The 16,148-nt window shown below is 44.0% G+C and overlaps 1 protein-coding gene across 5 annotated transcripts in view; it reads left to right on the top strand.

Annotated features, from left to right (window-relative positions):
• Window positions 1-16,148, top strand: part of Frmpd3 (FERM and PDZ domain containing 3) — a 151,634-nt gene that overhangs the window by 90,922 nt on the left and 44,564 nt on the right. For all 5 annotated transcript variants that reach the window (XM_051141715.1, XM_051141717.1, XM_051141718.1 and 2 more), the window contains 3 exons: window positions 7,710-7,814; window positions 13,060-13,167; window positions 15,759-15,890. In XM_051141715.1, coding sequence (XP_050997672.1) covers window positions 13,063-13,167; window positions 15,759-15,890 — 237 coding nt within the window. In that variant the 5' untranslated portion in view covers window positions 7,710-7,814; window positions 13,060-13,062. The remainder of the gene's footprint in view (window positions 1-7,709; window positions 7,815-13,059; window positions 13,168-15,758; window positions 15,891-16,148) is intronic.

The raw sequence follows: 16,148 nt of genomic DNA on the forward strand, positions 1-16,148 counted from the left end.
CGTCCTCAACAAATGTTAATTTTTTTAGATTTATTTATCATGTATACAATGTTATGTCTGCATGGACACCAGAAGAAGGATGTCAGATCTCATAGATGGTTCTGAGTCACCATGTGGTTGCTGGGAATTGAACTCAGGACCTTTGGAAGACCAGCTGGTGCTCTTAACCTCTGAGCTTTCTCTCCAGCCTCCACAAATGTTAATTTTTAAATAAAGCACTTCAAATGAAGTATCCCAAATAGCCATGATAAAGTAAGTAAAGTTTGTTCCCTCCACGGTAGGGCCAAATAAGAGCAACCCAAAGAACTGGAATCCCTTCTGCTTATAGCCATCTTCCCAGAAAAAGCTCAGAAGGATGAAAATGACCCTAGAAATGGTTTTCCACAGAGCATTTTGAATTACTTAGCAATCCTGGCCCCATGGTTTTAAGGTGTGGTGCTCAGGCAGAAGGTGAGCACCCAAATCATACTTTCAGGATTCATGAACTAATTTGTTATTAATTATAGCAATCAAACTAATATTTTTTATGCTGGGTCTACCATGCACTTGGTGCTAGGAAGGGACATAGCAATGTTAAATACTATCTTTTTAAAAGATTTATTTATTTGCTTATTTATCTATTTATTATGGGCCATTTTTTGCCTGCATGTGTGCATGCAGGCCAGAAGAGGGCACCAGATTTCATTATAGATGGTTATGAGCCATCATGTGGTTGCTGGGAATTGAACTCGGGACCTTTGGAAGAACAGCCAGTGCTCTTAACCTCTGAGCCATCTCTCCAGTCCCCTAAATACCTGATTGAGCAGGTAAACTATGACAGTGTGGATTAACCAAAATACTGAAGGAAATGCAGAAAACTAAACAGTGGACCTGAGAAAGAATCCAGAACAAAGAAGTGAAATGATTTTCTTGTTATTGCTTTGTTTTATTGTTTGTTTGTTTGTTTGTTTTTCTTTTGTTACTGAGATTAGGCCCTGACTGTGTAGCACAGGCTGGCCTCAAACTTCAACACTCCCCTTTCTGCCTTGGCTTCTTAAGTGCTGGAATTACAGGTGTGTGTCACCACACTCCACTGGAACTAGGTGTTAATAAAGGGATAGCAGTTAGAGAGTCAAAAAGATATCGTAATCCCCAAAAGGCAGGGATAAGGAGGGGGTGGCTTGAAGTTAGCCTAGAAATGGAAACAAGCCCACTGTGTGCAAGGAGCTAAGCAGAATTACCAAGTACCCATGGCAATATTGGAGGTAGGTGAGGAATGTGGCTAGGTGAAACATAGCTTGGGGGAAGCTTGCAGGTCTACAAAGGATATATTCGTCACTAGTTAGTCCAGAGTACTGAAAGGCAAACACCCTGGTTCCCATCTGGTGTAACCTGGGAGGCCTTCCTGTATCCTGGGAAGCCACAGCAGTTGCTATGGGAATTGATTGTAAGCAGGCTCAGGTGTCAAAGACAATGAGGCAGCAGAAAGGCCAATCAGGAAACCATGAAAGCTTCAGGAAAGAACCTGAGCTTCCATCTCACAAGAATCCAAAGTGTAGCCTTTAACCCACTGCTCCCAACTCTCCCTAACCCCCTGAGCCTCTGGTAGCTGCTGTTTTCCTCTCTACTCCTATGACAGCAGCCATTTTTTAGGTTCTGCAGTTATATAGAAGTAATGAGTTCTGGCATTCTATTGCGCAGTGACTATAGTTAATAATAATGTATATTGCAACACACTACAATAGATGATGGGTTTTACCACAAAGAAATGACAAGGTGCTGGTGGCTCTGGTTTAATCATTATACAATGTACACATGAATCAAAATATCACACTGCACTCCTAAATATGTATAACTGCTATGCATCAAGCAAAATAGAATTTTACAATAGCAGGGCCCTATCTTGCCATGAAATATTAATATTTGGCCCTATATACTTGACTTCGACCAAAATGTGAGTGATCACAGCCCTGAAATTTGTGCTAATAGAGCCACCAAATTAAAAAAAAAAAAAAGTGCTCAGAGAATCAGCAGCTGCAGAATTCAGCCCTGAGGGAGAGGCAAGCTCTCTCTTCAATTCCTTATTTCACCTAGCTTCTGGCTTCGTATTTGCTTCAAGGGGCTTGCAGTGGCCCCAGAGGTACTTAGCAATTCTAGTCCTGTGTTTCAAGCCAAAATTCATCTTAGCCAGAAAGGGTGCTTGTTGCAAAATTAGACTCCCAGATGCTGGGAGGAGAAAGAGGGTCAGTGAAGTGCGCAGATGTGTCTGCTTTAAGGTACTCAATTAATCTATGCTTAATGGGTTAGGACATCTTCACAGTATAGATTCTTGGGTCCCACTCTCCCAGAGATTCTGATTTCTAAATGGTGTGGGCGTGAGCTTTTGTATTTTAATAACCATTCTCCAGTGGTTATTATTATTGGGCAAATTTTAGAAATAGTGGGTTAATGTATGCTAATGTTAGTAAAGGGGTGAACATGTTCATACAGAACTGTATAGTAAATAGTTTAATATTTTAAAAATAAGCACAGTAATCCCAAAGCAATACATAAGTGATTGTTCCAATCAAAATTTTTTTACAAAAACTTGTAGTGGACAAGATTTAGCCCAAACAGACCTGTACTTCATGAGGCTCTAAAACATTGGTTTTTGTGTTTCCATGTTTTAAGTCAAAGGAATCACCATAGGATTACTAACTTCAGGTCCCACAGCTGAGCTTTGAAGAAGATGTGGGCCAGGGAAACCTTTTAGAGCTACTTTGTGTCCCTCAGGAAGTCAGACCTCACCTGTATCTAAGCATCAGGCTAGACATGACTCTGTGTCATCTAGCAGAGACCAGCCGGCAATGAGTGAGTCACCATCAGCGACTGAGGCCGAAGACTGAGATGAGGACGAAGGCTTTGGGGCCAGTAGGACAAGGGTCACTGAGGGATGACGCACAAACAGGCTGCAAATAGCTCTGAGACAGACACAGGGAAATGGCTATTACTCCTGAGAGCTCTGGCAGTTCTGCCTCCTTTGTGGGTTTGCTCCTGTAAACACCTGACTATTTTCCTTGTGGTGATATAAACACTTCTAGGACTGGGTGAGACTTAGATTTTGGTAGGAACAACAAACTTGCTTGCCTCTCCACAGTGTGTAAATACAAAAACAATATGTTCCCTGTTCAACTCTACAGCATAGGACTAAGGTAAAACCAGAATCTGTGAATGAAAGGTCAGGAGTGGACTTCCGACTTTAGTCTGCTGTAGAGAGGACAGTCACTAAATCAGGATTCAGGAAGTTGGAGCTCTACTTCTTCAGATATACTGAGGCAGCCCTCTTGTTCTTTTCTGAGCCTCCATTTCACATGTAAAACCGAATGGTGGACTGCATGGCCCACTCAGGTCCTTAAGATACCTTGTTCCACTCTGTACCATGGTAAAAACTGATAGCATGAGGCTGTATGAGGTGGATGGGCAGTTATCAGGTCAAACAGAGAGTCCACCAGCTTTGTGTTTATGGCACCTTAGTGAAAAACAGCTGATGGAAAACTGAGTCAAGCGGACTTCCCAAAACAGAGAGAGCTACAGATCATTCTGGCCCATTCCCTTTGCTTCTGTGTTTGCTTCTGTCTTTGCCTGAAGCCCACCCCCCACCCCACCCCCAGGATTTGAGCATCCATCTGTGCAACATACAAAGGCATTGACTTCCTGAACAGTTGCACTAGGCAATGATCTCCAGGCCTGGATTTTACATTGTCTGCTGCCAACAAACTGGCCCCACCCCTGTGCCTCCATCTAGATGAGAAGTCTAAGATTCCTTTAGCTTGATAGTTCTCAGTCTTGACTGTAGTTTAAAGCCATCAGAAGCTTTGAAAAATACTGTACATGAGACCCTGTCTCAACACACACACACACACACACACACACACACACACACACACTGATGTTCTGCCTTGACCCATGTAATGACCCATGTAATTGGCCTGGGGCAGGGCCTGGGCCTTGGAGGCTTTTAAAAGCTATTCCAGGCATTTCTTCTGTGCAGCCAGAACCAAGACCCATTGCTGGAGTTCCTGTTGGACTCAGGTAGAACAAGTAAATTTTCGTGATCTGTGCTCTGTGGGAGACAGGATTGCTGACCCCATCGGACATAACTAGTCCCAGGGCTGACATGATGAGGACAATCTGTTTCTGATGTCTTTATCTTAGGGCCTAGCCCTCCTGCTGCTGATCCAGTAAAAGAATCCAAGCCACAGTGTAAATGGCATATAATAGCTTAATGTACTGCTTTCCCAGCTGCTATGGATCTTTGAGGGGTTAATATAAAGGGATCCCTGATTGAAGGATTCAAGGCTTTATGGCAAGGCCCATGGGGAAGGTCATTTAAACTGGCCCCACACCTTATATGTCCCTAAGACCTCATGTCAGGAAATGACAACCATCCTCTTCCTCTGGACTTCTCTTGTTCTCACTCCCCATATCTAACCCATAAATGCATGATCTTGATTCGGTCTTCAGAATATTTCCAGAATGTATGCGCTTAGTCCTGATGTGACTTGATCAATCCTATGATACTTGCCAGGGTAGGTTGGTACAGGAAGGGGGCTCCCTTTTTCTGAAGAGAAGGGGATGGGGAAAATGGAAAAGAGGGTGGGAGGGTGGGACCAGGAGGAGGAGAGGGAGGGGGCTGTGTTCAGGATATAAAGTGAACAAACAAATAAATTAAAAAATATTTCCAGAATGTCCTCACTTTGATCATCTTCATTACCGTCACCCTAGCCTATGCCAGCATTATATTTTAAGTGTTTCACTGCAATCACAAATACTGCATTTAGATTCGCCTAACTGCTCTTACCATTAACCTCCTACACTCTATTTTCCTCACAGCAGCCAGAGGCATACACACATATCAAACCCTGTCTACTTAAAACTCATCAGTGGAATGAAATCCAGAGTCCTCACCATGACTTACAAGACCCTACATGACTCAGCTCTCAGCTGCCTCTTAGAGCACATCCCCTCTGGTCCCCATTCCATCACTGTATTCTAGTTACAGGGTTCCTATACACCTTAATTCTATGCCTGCCTCAGAATCTTTACTATTATTTTGCCCAGAAGCCTTTCTCTCCAGATAGCCTCATAGCCTCTCTGCCTTGTATCTTTTTTGTCTCTGATAGGTCTTCCCTAACCATAGCTGAGACTCCTAGTAGCAGGGGTCATGGAGACTGAAAAAGGACACCTTATAACTAGACAGGACTCCTAGCGGAAGGAGGGGGCCACCAACGCATCCATGAAAACTTCTCCCTAAATTTTACCCTGCATACAAGATGTGCAGGGATAAAGATAGAGCAGAGACTGAGGGAATGTCCAAGCAATGCCTGGCTTAAACTGAGACCCACCCCAAGGGAGAGAGGCAACCCTTGACACCATTAATGATATTCTGCTATGTCCACAGACAGGAGCCTAGCATAGCTGTCCTATGAGAGGCTGTACTCAGAAGCATATCCAAAGAGATGTGGAGACTCAGCCAAACATTAGGCTAAGAGTTGGTAGTCTTGTGGAAAATGGGGGCGGGGGGGGGGGAAGAAAAGAAAAGTAGGGGAAGGATAGAAGGACCTGAAGGTGACAGGAGCTCCACAAGAAGACCAACAGAGCCAACTAACCAAGGCCCAGAGGAGCTTACAGAAATTGAAGCACCAACCAAGGACCATGCTTGGACTGGACATAGGCCCACTACACAGATGTAGCCAATGGGCAGCTGAGACTTCATGTGGGTCCCCTAGTAAGGGAAGTGAGGACTATCTCTGACATGGACTCTGTTGTCAGATTTTTGATCACTCCCCCCACTTTGCCAGGGCTGCCTCACCAGGTCATAAGTTCAAGGTCATCTTTGGATACATAGTGATCTCAAGGCCTGTTTGGGCTGCATGAGACTATGTATGTATGTATGTATGTATGAGATATATATATATATAAAATACACATATACACACACAAAGTAGAATTGTAGAACGGAGAACTACTGTAGTTACATGCTATATAAATGATATTTATTAGCCAGACATAGTGCTGCACATTTGTAATCCCAACACTTGGGAAGCTAAGACAAGAGAATCACAAGTTCAAGGTCACCCTGGAATATATAGCAAGACCTTGTCTCCAAAAATATGTTGTCTCTTTGTCCCTGATAGAATAGACACACCACAAGGTCATGGAATTTGGTCAGTCTTGCTTACTCCTGTATCCCTCATCACCTAGAAAATTGCCATGCACATGATAAGATGCCCTTAAATTAAGTCAAATGAATAAATAAGTACCCCTAAAGATGAGAGACTTCAGCATGACACTTGCATTTCCCATTTCCCAGTTGCTAGGCTGTCTGCAACTCAGCAGAAGACTAGAATCTGAAGAATACTTCCCTTGTTCTCCATGGGGGATTGGTCCCAGGATGCCTCCTTAGATACCTAAATCCATGGATGCTCTAAGTCCTTTATATATGTATACAATGGCATAGTATTTACATGGAATCTACCCACATCATCCCAAATACTTCAAATCATCACAAGATGAATTAAGATTCTGAATACACAGTAAATGCTATGTAAATAGTTGTTACGCTGGGTTGTTTAGGAAATGAAGGCAAGAAAAAAATGTCTGTACATGTTCAGTAGAGACAGAGATTTTGGTATTGGTGGTGGTGTTTTGTGTATTTTTAATCTGTGCTTCGTTGAACGCAAAGATGCAAAGCTGTGGGTAACAAGAGCTGACTGTAGTTTACAGTGTTTGCTAATCATGCTTCCTGCTGAATTTTGGGAAAGTTTTCAAGAATAAGAGAGCCTGACAGATTCTTTGGACATTTCATGCAGAGTTGAATAAACAGAGTGATGCAGCCTTCAGAAGTAGAAAGCCAGGGGCACTGAGCTAAATCGCTCATATCTCTCTTCCTGCATAGTTCAGAAAGTAAGGATGAGTCATGTTGGAGGGCTGGGTTTCCTCTCTCTCAGATTTCAAAAATGTTTGGTATAAGTCTTTTTTTTTCTAGGGGCATATCTGTGAGATGAATAAGATTATGTCTGTAAATCCTCTGGGAAGTTTGTATTCACACACAATAAAATCTACTATTCAAGTCAATCCCATATTCAGAAAACTGAATATGTAAAAATTCAATGTATAAGATTAGTGAAGTCTTTTTTTTTTTTCAAACCTCCTCAGGCTTAGAGCATTCATAATGAGATTCAGTTTATCCAAATTCAATTCCTGCCCAGGTTTTACACAGCACACCAATCATACAGGGAGACAATTAGCACGCTGTCTTGTAGTACACTGCCTTGCACTTAATAGGTAATCAATACTTACTTGTCTATTGACTCATCAATCAGTAAGGCAAAATATCTCTGTACTCGAATTTTTTTATATTGTAAAAGAATTTTATTTACATTCTTTCAAAAAATTGAAGTGCAATTTTATACAGGTAATTTTCTCAACACTATTTCATCTCTATATTTTCTTTCTTATTATTAAATATTGTTTTACTTTTTACATATACATTGACATTATTACACACATTTTTAAAGATAGTGTCTCACAATGGGAGTCCAGGCTGGTCTCAAACTCATGATCTGCCAACTTAGCCTCCTGAGTGCTTGGAATTACAGGTGAGACATCTTAGCTCTAATATTACAAAGAAATGGAGAGCTCATCAGCCCTTTGGGGTTTTGTTGTTGTTGTTGTTGTTGTTTTTCCAGTCTCCCAAATCTGCCTTCATCAGCGCTGCAACTAAGGCCAAGCTGAGGTCCAATCCTGTGAAGGTCCGATTTTCTGAGCAGGTGGCAATTGGAGAAACAGATGCAGTAAGTGCTGCCTTGGCTTCCCTCCTCTATCCTTGGCCAGAATCAACCCGGCTATCGAGGTCTCAGTCGGAGCTTCTGGCAGTGGAGGCCTTTATGAAGGGGTTGGAGCAGAAGGATCCTGATGTTCTGATTTAGTGGGTACTGAGGAGAGAGGAGTGTGTGACATCCAGAAAGGACCGCGAGGGAGGGGGAAAACATATTGATTCACCTCTGGATCTTCATGGTACTTAGAGAAAATTCCATCCCTAGCACAATAGCATACACTCAGGGCAAGTGTTCCATAAACATCTTTTGGCCGCTTGATAGAAGCAGGAAGGAAGTAATGGTTTTGTGAGGACCCAGAGAACAAGTGGCTGGTGAAATTGAACTCTCTTCACATTGAAGTGGCTCTGCAATTCCACATCTTGACTGAAGAAGACTGTGCTGATGGATAAATGCCTACCAGAAATGATACAGACTCGCCTTTAAGTCACTGACTTTTTCCTAGGCACCAGAAGGGATCCAAAAGGAATACCTGCTCCCTGCCACTGGCAACCTTTCTGTGGGGTGGGGGTTTTGGGGGGAAACAGCGACGACTGAGACTATGGTGAGTTTCCTGCTGTGTGGCATCATCTCAAAGAGCAGCTGCCAATCTAGGCATTCCTGGCCAAGCCGTGGGTTTCTTGATGTCTATAGAATGTGCGTGCCTTAAGCCACCTGCCCCAGATGTGTAGATGAGAAGATGTATGTGGAGAGGAGAAATTGGTGTGTACAGCAGTTATGAATTCCAGCCCAGACCTCCCCCCTCAGAAAGCTGCAGAAGTTGGTGATGTCCCAGTGGGAGTAGAGCTAGCTAGAAGCTAACAGTCACTGGTGTGCTTTTGTAGGCTACGGCAGGATGGGCTGTCAGGAAGCCGGATCATTTATGTACTGAGACACAGCTGCAGTCCCAGAATGAGCAGAGAAATCAGCAGGATGCCAAGCATTTTTGCAGTTCTCTGAGGTAGAGCCACCCTCAAAGAAAAGAGAGGACAAAAGTGTCTTCCACCTTCTTCTATCCCCTGCCTCTTCCCCAAACCCAGCCCATGCTTTCCTGCATCCCTTTGTGAGGAAGACCGGGAAGCCCAAAGGACAACTTGAATACTGTCTAATTACCACTCAGGATCCATGTCAATCCCAAGAGAAAACGGTTAAAGAGACGTGAGGAGTGATGAGCAGAGAGCAGAGGGGACAGGACTGAGCCCCTGTTGGTCAGAGTGAAACAAATGGCGAAGTCCAAGTCACCAATGAGAAGTTGGTGTCCTGAACTGTTGAAAGTTTCGAGGGCATAAGCATTGAGTTTGCAACATATGGACAAGTGTATCCTATCCCACCTCAAAATTACAGCCAAGGCCAGGACACTCGGTGAGGAACTCTTGCCCTCCTTTTTTTTTTTTTTTTTTACATTTCCATACAGTTGTTTTATTTGATGATATTAAGTTTGCTTAGCATCTTAATTTTCTTTTTTTTTCATTTTATTATTTTATTCATATTACATCTCGATTGTTAGCCCTTCCCCTGTTTCCTCCCATTCTTCCCTCCCTCCCACTTCTCCCCTTCTCCCCTCCTCTATGTCTGTGATTGAGGGAGACCTCCTCCCCCTATATATGCTCTTAGAATATCGAGTCTCTTCTTGGTAAGGGACATATGTTCAACCATGTTCATAGCTGCTTTATACATAATAGCCAGAACATGGAAACAGCCTAAGTGTCCCTCAGTAGAAGAATGGACTAAGAAACTGTGGTACATTTGCACTATGGAATACTACTCAGCTATTAAAAACAAGGAATTCCTGAAATTTGTGGACCAATTGATTGATCTAGAAATTATCATAATGAGTGAGTTCACCCAGAAGCAAAAAGAGACAAATGGTATATACTCACTTATGTCAAAACACTAGTCCAAGGGATAAGTACCATGAAAAACTTTACTTACCAAGAAAGTGGGTCAGAGGAGAGGACATCCTATTGAGACTTTAGGCGAGAGTAGCATGGAAGAATGGGGAAATAGTAGGACCCACAGAGTCCTGGAAACCTACAATAAGAACTTTATGACAGGCAGATCTGGGTCCTGGGGTCCTCCTCAAACTAAGGCACCAGCCAAGGAGAATATAAGCATTAAACTTCGAACCCCTACCAAGACCTAGCCTACGAACATGATATTCTCCACCGTTGAGTGGAGAGTGAGATCTGACTCTCACACGAACTCTGGTGCCCCTTTCTGACCACGTCCCCTGGATGGGGAGCCCTGGCGGCACTCAGAGGAAGGATAGCAAGTTACCAAGAAGAGACTCGATATTCTCTTGCCCTCCTTTACCTCTTTTCTTTTCTCCTTTTCCCCCCTTCCATCCTTTAAATTCCATACCTCACTAGGCCATAGGCAGAATGACAAGCCATCCCCAGTTCAACCAGAATAGCAATCCCCCGGGGGCAGCCAGAACCTATCCAGAGTTCATTCCTCTCTCTCGGACAGGCCCTAGGCTTGGCTTGAGACTCTGTCTACGAGAGAAAACATATTCATCTTCCCACCCTTGTGGTCATTGCTTGTGTGGACCATAGCAGTCTGTTGAGACCTGGGGAGGCCAAGGCCAGGTGGCTCCAGGCTGCAGGCTGCCCCATCATCCCCTTCCCCTTGTGTTCCAAGGCTTTATTAAGCAGCCAGAACAAAAATAAATCCTGTGGGCGTTCCTTGCCAACTCTATTTTTAAGCAAAATCAATTAAGTAATTATCTGAGTCCAACCCAGTGTGCTAAATAAAACTTGCCACCGCTGAGCGTCATCAGCCTGGGGAGCTTGGGCCTCTGGGCCTGGCAGGAGTGGGGCATCTCAGAAAGGCCTGGACATCATCATCACACTTTACCAAATTGACATCCATGGCTTTCCTCCTTGGTTTGACTCTATCCAAACTTGCCTCCTGGCTCCCCACCGCTGTCAGTCACACGCAAGTTCAGGAGGGCTTGCTTATTTGATGCTTTGTCCTAGACAGCTGATGGATCTGAACTGTTCTACTCAGGCTTCTCTGTAATCTACACCAACTATCTCATTCAAACTCAGAACCCAATCAGCCTTGTACAGAAGCTTTACTTGCCTTATGCCAGTTGTTTGTTTGAGGTTCATAATGTGCCTACATGACAGGGGATAGCAGCAAGAATTGAAGTTGGACTCTCTCTCTCTCTCTCTCTCTCTCTCTCTCTCTCTCTCTCTCTCTCTCTCTCTCTCTCTCTCTCCCCACCTCCGCCCCTCTCTCTCCCCATCTCCCTCTCCCTCTCCCTCTCTCTCTGAAGCAGTGTCTCACTGTGTAGCCCTGGCTGTCCTAGAACTCCCTCTATACACCAGGCTGACCTCCCACTCAGAGAGCTACCACCCTGTACTTCTTAATTGCTTTAATTGCTGCGATTAAAGATGTGTGCCACCAGGCCCATCTTAGGGCATCTACTTTGCTGTGGCTGTCTGTGTGCTCAGCATGAGCTGAATATGCAATAGAGGCTCGATGGTCGCCACTGAGTTAAAGAATGCCCGTCTATGCACTACAAGTACCCATAGAATGGATGATGCTGGTCCAGGAAATGTGTGCATCCTCCTTGTGAATCTAATCATTCAAGTAAGCATTTAGTAAGCACCTCCTGTTCATTCATTTAGCAGTCACTTATTCAGCACCCAACTGTGTGCCAACCATGCTATTCCTTGCTGGCACCACAAAGATCACTGGACGTGGTCATTGTGCTCTGAGTTTACTGTTTGATTGTAAATGACAAACGTTCTTTGAAATATTGCTGGAAGCTAGGCATGGTGATACATGTTTGTAGTCCTAGTATGCAGAGGGGGAAAAGCAAACAGAAACCAGCCTAGGTAGCACATACTTGTAATCTTAGCATTTGAGAGTTAGAAAAAGCAGAGTAGTGAGTTTGAGGTTAGCCTGGGCAACATAGGAAGACTGTCACAAAAACCTGTGTGTGTTGCTGGGTAGTGGTGACACACACCTTAAATTATAGCACTCAGGGAGGCAGAGACAGGTGGATCTCCATGAGTTCAAGGCCAACCTGGTGTAAAAGAGTTCCAGGACAGCCAGGCCTACAAAGAGAAACCTTGTCTCAGAGACAGACAGACGGACAGAGACAGACAGATTGCTATTAAAAAAAAAACCATAGGAAGACCAGATCTTTTGATATTGGACCAAGGCTTTACAGAATATTTATTTGAGCTTGATTTTGGAAGTTGAATAGGAGGTTTCCAGGGAGAAAAAGTAGAAGGCAGAAAGAATGGTCGTTATTCAATTGAATTTTTGTTAATTGAGAAATTCACATTCACTATTTAAAAATGAGCTCCTGTTCCAGGAAGCCGTATGTTAAGGACTTAGCTGCTCAGAAACGGGCTTTGCCAGTGAGTGGTTCTGAGTCAGAATCACTACAGCTCACTTTCAAGGAGCTTTGGAAATGTTTAAGAATATGTTTTGGTCGTCACGATTATTTTTTTGTGCTATGGGCACTTAGTGTCTCAGGGTGAAGGCCACTAAAGGGAGTAAGGCCGTCCCTGAATGATGAATTATCACAGATATGGAGGCATGAAAGAAGTGAGGTTTCTAGCAATGGTAAGACATGAATCCAGAGAAGTGGACAGGATCCAGGTCTAAACAGGCCCAAAGAACCAGGCATAGTGGTACCCACCTTTAATCTCAACACTTGGGAAGCAGAGACAGGTGGATCTCTGTGAGCTTTGGCTAGCCTGGTCTATACAGTGAGTTCCATACTAGCTGGGGCTACATAGTAAGAACCTTTCTTCAAAAGTCAAAGAAAAATAAAAGGGGCCCAAGGAGCTAGCAAAGTGGCTCAGTGGTAGAGTATTTGCCTAGCATAAGAAAGGCTCTGCACACCCTCCCAAGCACCAGATAATGGCAGAAGAAAGGCAAAGATGGGCTTGTCAAGGGCCTGATTTTCCAAAGAAACCCCTCCATGAGCAGTTTACGCTGTGTATAATGGTCTCACCTGATCCAGAGCATCAAACTACAGGAGACTTCAAATACCCAATGAGAGAAAATGAGGAGTGCACTTTAGATCTGGCTCAATGTCTTCTTGGGGATTTTGTTCTGATCTGCAAGTGGCATTACTATTGATGTGCTCTTTCCTCTGTCTCTTTGTTCTTACACCCCTTTGGCTCCCTACCTCCAAACTTTCTTCCCCTTCCTTTCTACAAACCTCTCTGCGTACCCCGCCTTTCCTGTGTATCCATAGAAAATGATGAAGAAGGAAGCTCTCCTCCTCATCCCCAACGTCCTGAAGGTTTTCCTAGAAAATGGGCAGATCAAGTCATTCACATTTGATGGCCGGACCACTGTTAAGGTAGGGAAGGAGTCCTCTCACCTGGGGTAATTGCTTGTTTGTGTTCCTCTGAGATGGCTTACAGTGGCCTCGCTGCTGGAATAAGATTGCCTTTGATCGCTCCAGGTTCTGGAGTGCAAGGCTGCACAAACAGATGAGGCTGGTAGTAGAAAATTGCATGCCAGCTGTATACTAATTATTGTAAAAGTGTGCGTGTGTGTGTGTGTGCACATGTGCACATGAATTGCACATCTGCTTGTCAACTACTTATGTTCTGGACTCTTAGGAGCTAAACAATAGGGAGATCATTAAGTCATTTATAAAGTCAACATGATTTGTGTTGCTACAATAACACCTACGAAGTTTATACACACAAATAAACAAATGTGATCTCTTGGGAGATTAGCTTACCCATGTCTTGCTTTGTAAATAACAATCAAATCTTAAGCACTGAAGCAAGGGTTGAAAGATCCAGCCACAGCCCTTTGGCAATTCTTTTCACAGGAAGAGCAATTACTGAACTGTGATTCTTAACAGCTCAGCCAGGCGTCAAAAAGTCCTAGTGATTCTTAGTCCTGAAGAGTAGAGGCGGTGATGTGATTTACCTGAGGTTCGCTCTGCACGCTATCTCTGATTCTTCTGGACTCTTGCCAGAAGGAGAATGCCATCCCATTAATGAATGTTCTTATGCAACCAATGCTGCCCAGACTGCTGGGCAGTCTTGACACCTGCCCAGGAAACCTACCTTTCCCACTGCCATCCTGTGCTTCCCATGTAAGGGCCAAGGTGACCCCATAAATAAAGAATCCCATCAGTCATGGTGACACAGACCTGTAAACCTAATACTTGGGAGGCTAAAGCCAGAGAATTACAGGTTCAAGGCCAGCCTGTGCTACAAGGGGAGACCCTTTTGGAAGGAAATAAGGGGAGAAGAAGGAACAACCTCAGCCAGAAAACCCTTGCATAGAATGGCCTTACCAGTACTTTCTACCAGAGTTTACTGATCATTCCTGTACCAGTTTGAGGGATGTCTAAGAGGGTTTGGGGTCATCCTATGATATGTCATGCTGCTCGCACTTAGTGTCTCAAGGTCAGAGATGCTAAGTATCCTTCAGGGGACAGAACAGTCCCTGAATACTTAATTGTCCTATCCAAAGTTTCTTTGGAAGGCTTAGGCCTAGGTAGGTGTCTCTAAGGAGCCTGAGACCCAAGTGCATTCCTTTGGAAGCTATAGCCTGGTCTCTTAGCTATGGAGGGGCAAAGGCTATGAAACAAGACATTGAAGCATAACTAGGCTACCCAAATGCCAGAATCTCCCTTCCTGGGTTAATATACCTATTGTGGATTTGTCAACACCCTAAGAGAACTGACCTCCTTTCCTCTTAGAAGGTCAGAGCACTCCCCTCCTCACATTGCCACTACCATTGTGGCATCCGGGAAGTGCCAACCTGTGACACTCAGTCTCACTTTGCATTTCAGGAAAGGTGCATGGCTTTTCATTAGAATCTTGACAGTCTTCCAAGCCACTTGTCCCAAGGAAGTAACTGAATGAAATGACAGTCTGGCATGGTGGCAGTTACACATTTAACACCAGTTGACAATCACTGGCTTGGATTTCCACAATCTTAATGCAACTTAACTGAAGGAAAAAAAAACCCACATCTGTCTACAGCAGCATTCTAGTAACACTCAGGCCTTTGTGACTACATGAATAGCACAAAGAAAGCCTCTCAAGTACCCAGCACTCTGTTCAAATGACTGACTATCTCATACCGAGGGGACTTTTTGGCAAGCCCTGGCTGTCAGGGAGCTCTGAACTCCCAAGCCTGCTTCCCTCCAGCCTTTGAGAGTTGAGCCCTGACTGTGTAAACATACACACTGCAGCCAGCGTGGATGCTGAAGCCACAGCAAATAGATGGCAGAAGCCTCAGAACTGACATTTGAGCAGCCCCCACCAGTATGCTCTCAGAAGCCCTAGTATTAAAAAAGTAGGGCAGCAGAGCAGACGGAGCCCAAAAGTAGTCAGATCTATGACTGTACTCCAGACACGTGACATTGTTCCTCTTTGTGGACATATTTTTCAAGCTGCTAAATTGATCGTCTATAAAAACTAGCTATGGCCAAAAATGAACATTTTTTTTTTTTTTTGCCGGGAGCTCAAGTCATTTGATTTAGATTATGAATCCGGAAAAAGTATACTTTTTAATCACGGAAACAGCTTTGGCTCTTGCTCATTCTTAAGAGTTAACACACAAACCCAAACGGCCATTCTGACTTGAGAGGTGAGAGGAAAACCAACACAGTGCCTGGCACTCCATATACATTCAACAAATGATTTACTTAATAGCGAGAAAGAGAGTGGGAAGAGGAAAGGGTGAAGGCATACAAGGGGGAAGGACACAGCCTCATTTACTGTATGTCATGACATCAAACTTCAGGGACACATACTTGTACCTTCTGGACTTTTGGTGTTCCCCAGGGCCCAGGCCGCTTGGCAACACTCATGAGGCTCTTTACTGGTCCTAGAATTCAGTACCTCGGCCACTACAAAGGCTTTTCCACGGGACTATTGTGTTTGATTTCCAATAACTCCTCATGTGTTCCTTCTACAGGATGTGATGGCGACTTTACAAGACCGTCTCTCCCTGAGGTACATTGAGCATTTTGCTCTTGTCCTGGAGTATACTGGGCCAGAACAGAATCACAAGTTCCTGATTCTTCAGGACAAGCAGCCCCTGGCTTATGTAAGTTACCCCTTTATCCTGGCTTTGTCACTGCATGTGACCAGTGCTAGAGAAGAACATCCAAGACACTGCTTCTCTAGAAGATTCATCATGATGTAGTCAACCAACTCCCAGAGCTGGAGTGTATGTATATATGTGCATGTGTGTGTATGTATGTGTATATATGTGTGTATGTATGTGTGTGTACATGTGTGTGTATGTGTATATGCATATATGTGTATATGCATATGTGTGTGCATATATATGATACATGTGCAC

Source organism: Acomys russatus, chromosome X (genome assembly GCF_903995435.1).
Source record: "Acomys russatus chromosome X, mAcoRus1.1, whole genome shotgun sequence".
NCBI classification, from domain to species: Eukaryota; Metazoa; Chordata; class Mammalia; order Rodentia; family Muridae; genus Acomys; species Acomys russatus.